The sequence below is a fragment of the Austrofundulus limnaeus genome, unplaced genomic scaffold, assembly GCF_001266775.1.
Source record: "Austrofundulus limnaeus strain Quisiro unplaced genomic scaffold, Austrofundulus_limnaeus-1.0 Scaffold64, whole genome shotgun sequence".
Taxonomy (NCBI): domain Eukaryota; kingdom Metazoa; phylum Chordata; class Actinopteri; order Cyprinodontiformes; family Rivulidae; genus Austrofundulus; species Austrofundulus limnaeus.
In genome coordinates, this window is record NW_013952466.1 from 1,218,593 (window position 1) to 1,224,316 (window position 5,724).

At 38.1% G+C, this 5,724-nt stretch overlaps 1 protein-coding gene across 1 annotated transcript in view; it reads right to left on the bottom strand.

Annotated features, from left to right (window-relative positions):
• eva1aa (eva-1 homolog A, regulator of programmed cell death a) overlaps window positions 1–5,724 on the bottom strand; it is a 330,537-nt gene that overhangs the window by 67,800 nt on the left and 257,013 nt on the right. The window contains exons 3-4 of the mRNA XM_014009981.1: window positions 3,916–4,039; window positions 1,218–1,370 (exon numbers count right to left, since the gene is read on the bottom strand). Of these exons, the coding sequence (XP_013865435.1) occupies window positions 1,218–1,370; window positions 3,916–4,039 (277 nt within the window). The remainder of the gene's footprint in view (window positions 1–1,217; window positions 1,371–3,915; window positions 4,040–5,724) is intronic.

A 5,724-nucleotide genomic window follows, 5' to 3' on the forward strand; every position in this document is an offset into this window, starting at 1 on the left:
TGGTGAAAATTTCATGTCATTAGCACCTCTAGTAATATATTTACTGAGAAAAATGGTGACGTGTTCAATACTTATTTTACCCGCTGTATTTAATAGGATATCTGGGATATCTATATAATCTATATATAATATAGATACAATAGGGATATCGTTGGACTCGTAGGATCCTCAGCTTCAGCCTACGTATTCGGGGTTTTGTCGGCCGCATGAGTTGGCGTCTACAAATTAAGACAGCCTGCGGTGCGACTCAGTGCCGAAAAAATGCACCCTACATGAGCTGCAACCCCGGAATTGAGACAGCCATAGTCATTTTCCATCTTAAATTGGGCTGACTCCAAATGTGGATGGGTTGTGGACACACATTTAATAATTACTCTCAGCAAGCCTCTTTCAAATTTGTACCGCGGTTGATGAGATATTTTGGTAAAAGACACAAATAAACACGAGCAAAAACATTAATTCACCACCTCCGCCCTTCAGTTGAGAGAAATAATTATGAAGTGGTCAAACGCGTCAGAAACAGTAGAAGAAATGGTTTTTAATTAGCTGGCATCAAAAATGTTGTGTGTTTACTTTGTAAATTTCGCAGCTGAGAGCGACGGAGGAAATGACGAATTCTTAATAAACCACAACAAGATCTTCAGGCCACATCACCTGAATCATAAAAGGAATCATCACGAGATTCAGCAGGCACTAAAAGCTCTGGAGGGTAAAACTCGTTTTTATGGTTCCAAGGTGCTCGAGCCCGGACGTGTTCAGCTAATTAATAAAACTGACGCATTTTTCTGCAGCTAATGATGTCTGGAATGTTTTGCTTGTAAAAAAGTCTCAGAAAAAAGGATTTTAAAAAAAGTAACTTGAAGCTTCAGTTTCTGAAATTATAAATATGTAAAGGATTACAGGAAGACTATTTTTGACACGTTTGATTTACATTCCCCGCGTGTGAGTACTTGCACAACTTCTAAGTCCTCGTTTGACCTCAGACTAACCCCCACAGTTCACGCTAAAGGTAAAGCAAGGGATTAAATTTTGAGGCTAAATTTGTTGCCACTGTTTTATCGCCTATTTCGGTCTCTCTTCGGGATATAATCCAATCACGGAGCAGAACCATTCGGGATATAATCCAATCACGGAGCAGAACCAGCTTGTTGCAAATATCTCACTAAGTTAAAAAAATTAAAAGTTCTTAACAAACCAACAGAGTAAATGTGTCTCACCTACTGATGGAGCCCTTCGGTGGTAAGGGGGGCACTCCAGTGTGCCCTGCTGAGTCCGGCCAAACATGGCTGAGAAAACAGCGATCTGCATGCCCGGTTTGCAGTTCAGCCTCATCTTCTCCCCCTCACAGACCACCTTACTCTTATACTCGTCTGAGGAAAGAAGAAAGGGAAAACAAGCAAACGTATGTATGGTTGAATACTTGCCACCAGAGATAGCTAAATTTGTACAACACAAACATGGTTAAAACTTACAGATATTGAGCTAAAATTTGTTGTGGTGGTAGCTGTAAGTCATCTCCATGACATATACTGAGCATTAAATGATCGTATGAGATCAAGACATACAGTGTGAGAATAATGTTTCTTCAGGGCTTGACCAAATCATTTCTTAACAAAGAATGATGCATGAAAGTCAGCGGGTCATATGCATACCCTTGATTTGCAAGCTATGTTTCTAAATGGATCTTAAAAAACTCCTGTGTGTATATCAGGGCCGGCCCTAGACAATTTGGCACCCTGGGCAAAATTTCAGGTGGCCCCCCTTGTGAAGTTTTCTAAATCTCACTCCCAATTCACATACCAAATTAAATAGTTTCCTCTTTGATATTAATTTGTTTCATTAGAAACAAGTTTGTCCAATTGAAATAATTAACAATATAATTTATTTGAAGCAAAATACCAGACGTCTAACTCATGCTTGCCAACATTTCATGACAGCAAAGGCGAGCAGCTGTGGAGTGAAGCAGTTCTAGGGGGACAAGGGGTCTACTTACATGGAAAACTTTTTGTATAAAATCTATTCAAAACTCTGCATTTTCCAGCCATTTGAAGAGCATTTTACTAAATTCTTGGGAGTAAACTCAACATAAAATGAATATTTTATGAAGGTAGAACACTAAAAAAGAGATTTTAACCTGAACTTTATCTGAGATCATGACTGAATCTTCTTTATTTTGTTTTCTTTTTACACACTGAGCACCATTAGTTTTTGATGAAACATGATCTATAGCAGAGATTCTTAACCTATGGGCCGCGGCCCACAGCGCCACCTTGAGGGCCTCAAAAGAACAACTGTTTTTAACTTTGGGCCGCAGAGGGCCGCGGGACCGCATTGATTTTGAATAAGATGCAATACACTTTCTCACCACTAGTAGTGGTAGTGCGCCACTCGGATGTTTAACAACTTCTTTAATATGTAGAAGAAGAACCTTATACCTGCTGAGAATGGAAACCTATTTTAAATGAAGGTAACCCATCAAAAAATGCCAATTTTTCACTAATATGAAGTGCAGCTTCTGTTTTTTCCATGCGATATTTTAAAAGTTCAAAACATTATCAAATACACTTTCAGATACAACTATATTTTAATTTGTACTTAAGTGTATTTAATTTAGTTATGTTAGTTATGATAGTTTCGTTATGATGTAAATACAATAAAAATTAAACCAAGATTTAGAATAATTATCATTTTGATCCATACATTGGTAATATCTGACTGGGCCTCGTGCCACTTTATGTTCAACAAATTGGGCACCGAGGTCAAAAAGGTTAAGAACCCCTGATCTATAGCATATAACACATAACATATACCAACAAAACAGAACAAGTTATCTTCATAAACTTGAGTAACCAGTGATTATTCTACGGATTAAATCAAATATATTCTGATGAAAAGTTATAAAAAAAATTTGTTGCGCCCCCTAGATTAATGGCTCCCTTAGCAGTCGCCTATACCGCCTATGCCAGGGGCCGGTCCTGATGTTTGGAAACAGAGCAGAGTTTCATGGGGGATAGTTGGGCAGTGGACATGTAGAGCCACGCAGAGGCATTCCTCAAACACATCCAGCCACAGTGACCTGTGACAGCGAGAAGCAGCTCCACTGGCCTGCAAATAAAAACACCACAGCCGTTGTGCCCTCCATCCATGTGGGGAGTGGAACAGGAATGCAAAAAAAAAAAAAAAAAAAAAAGGAGCGAGTGCAGACAAAATGAGCAGGATATTTCCCGGTGATGGATTCTCTGTTGTTCCGTCTCACATGCTCTCAGTTTCCCCTCGCCCGTCTGTTTTCCATCCACCTCTCCTTTCAGAGGCAGTGACACCTGCCTGCTGCACCTCAGCGACACCCCATGTGGCCTTTCTTTCTTCCACAGGGGAGTCATTGGTTAGCTGACACCGAACAAAGAGCTGTTGATTGGCTCCTGACGTCCAGTGGAGAAATTAAAAAAAAAAACTGTGAGGAGGGCAGGAGGATCGGTGGATTAATGCTCACTTGAGGTCACTGTGGTGAAAAGTTTTCCACAGCTCAGTGCGGCTCAGCCCTGTTGTGGTCCTACTCTGAAGTGATACTCTTAAATTGTTGGCTTACATGAGAAAAGAAGGCATGTAATAAACGGAGAGGCACTCAAAAAGTGATTATTTGAAGAAAAACTGCCAGCGATTATGTCATACATACTGTAAATTAAACACATTATTATTATTATCACCAAGGCAGATAATGGAAAAGCTTGTTTCGTGAAATCAATCAGAACATAATGTAGATTTCCTTTGATTGTTAACAGAATTTTTCCCTTGGTGCAAATAAGAAAACCACACCCATTTAATTTTTCTGACCAAATGTGTGTGAGAAAGATTATTCACAAGGAGGTACAAAAAACATATTTCAGTGTTAGGATGGTGGGGCGATGAGAGACTTACTAGGTCTGCATTTGTACCAGACAATGAGGTATTTGCTGCTTCCAGGACACTGGTCTGTCCCAAACACACGACTGTTGACAAGGACTTGACAGCTCCTTCTGTCCTGGCACTCGTCCAGCATTTTCTAAAGCAGCAAAGAGCAGAGAACACAGAGCGGGGAGAAAACCCAAGACAGGTTAAGAGAAAGAACAATGAACCAACAACGGTGAAAACCAGCAAGCCTGCAAATTAAAAACTGTGTCAAACAGGCTGCTTGTGTCCACAGGAAGTAAAAACTCTTCACCTCCCGGCGCTGCTTTTCTTCTCTAGTTTCAACAACTTTAAAGGAGACGTGCTTTTAAATAATTCTTTTCACATTTAAATCATTCAGTTGGCGTATATAAAGTGGAACTGCAATGCTTTAGTCTGAATTCCTCATTATTGTAACTCCACAAGCCCCTCTTTTACCTCTTTTCTGAGGTGGGTCTCAGATCAGCTCGTTTCGAGGCTGTCTCTTTAAATCCAAACATGGTGCTTCTAGCTTTGCTTGTTGGAGCCAGAGTCTGACCCAAAGCCGCAGGAAAATTAAAACGACAAAAGTCTGTATGTTATTTCGCCCTAATTTTTTAGTAAATACGTGACGTAGTAGTCCAGAAAACGTCATAAAAAACAGAGAAAACTGAACAGGTTGAAAAATATGACCCAGACAGAAGAATATAAAGATATCTACACCGCACCGAGAGAAACTAAATTGAACTGTTCTGCACTCCTAGAGACTTTAAGAACACAACAAAATGTATTCAACGACTAAAAAAGTGGATTTTGCATAAAAATTAAATTTATACACAACAGGTCATGGCACACATCTGGTTTAAAGTTCTTTTGATATGTATATCCTTCAAATACAGAAAGTCAAAGAAAACAACTTTATATTTAAAAAAACTTTGCACAATACACAAGATTTTACTCATTTTTTCACATAAATCGCATAGTTTCTTTTGAACTTGGCTCAGCCAAAGTGAAACAGGAAGTGACATCAAAGGGGAACTCTTTAAGAAAGACAACTCTGGTCTTTATTGAAACAATATTTAAACTTTAACTGTTCTTCAACTCTCTGATGGAGACTCGAACTAGTCTAAAGAAGCATCAATTCTTCTCCACAATCATAAGCCATTGTAGCAATGCTGTTTACATGCAGACATTCCCCTTTGACATCACTTCCTGTTTCTTCACATGCAAATATCTCAACAACTGTTCATCTCAGCAGTGTGAAATTAGTTTTGCAGTATGTTATTAATGTTATCTGTCTGAAAATGTGTTCATGTTTATTACAAAAATTTGATGTCACAGGCCCTTTAAAGTAAGATACTGTGTATATAATTTGTGCATTTCCTCAATAAAAACGATCTATGATATGTGTTGTTTATCTAATAAAACAAAACTATCTAATAAAAGTAAATTAAACTGAGCTTAAAAACTCAAYAACAAGTCGGTCTTTATTTTGATTTGCCACCAAATATCCCAGCATACCATATTATACCATAAGAAATGTGCAATAACATTCTAAAGATTAAAATTAAATGCTTTAATTGAGTTTTCTGAAAATGAATCCAGAAAAGTTGTTTTTTTCAGCTAGATGACATCCAAAATGTTTTTGCACACAATTAAATAGCAGTGTTACTAAACCAGACCAAAAAAGTATTTGGTGCCATAACCATGCCTGCAGATTAAGACTAGCTAATTTAAATTTAGAGCATAAGTAATTATTATTTTGATTGCATGTTTTTTGTTCTTTGTTATTTTATGTTACAAAGGAAATGAATACATTTC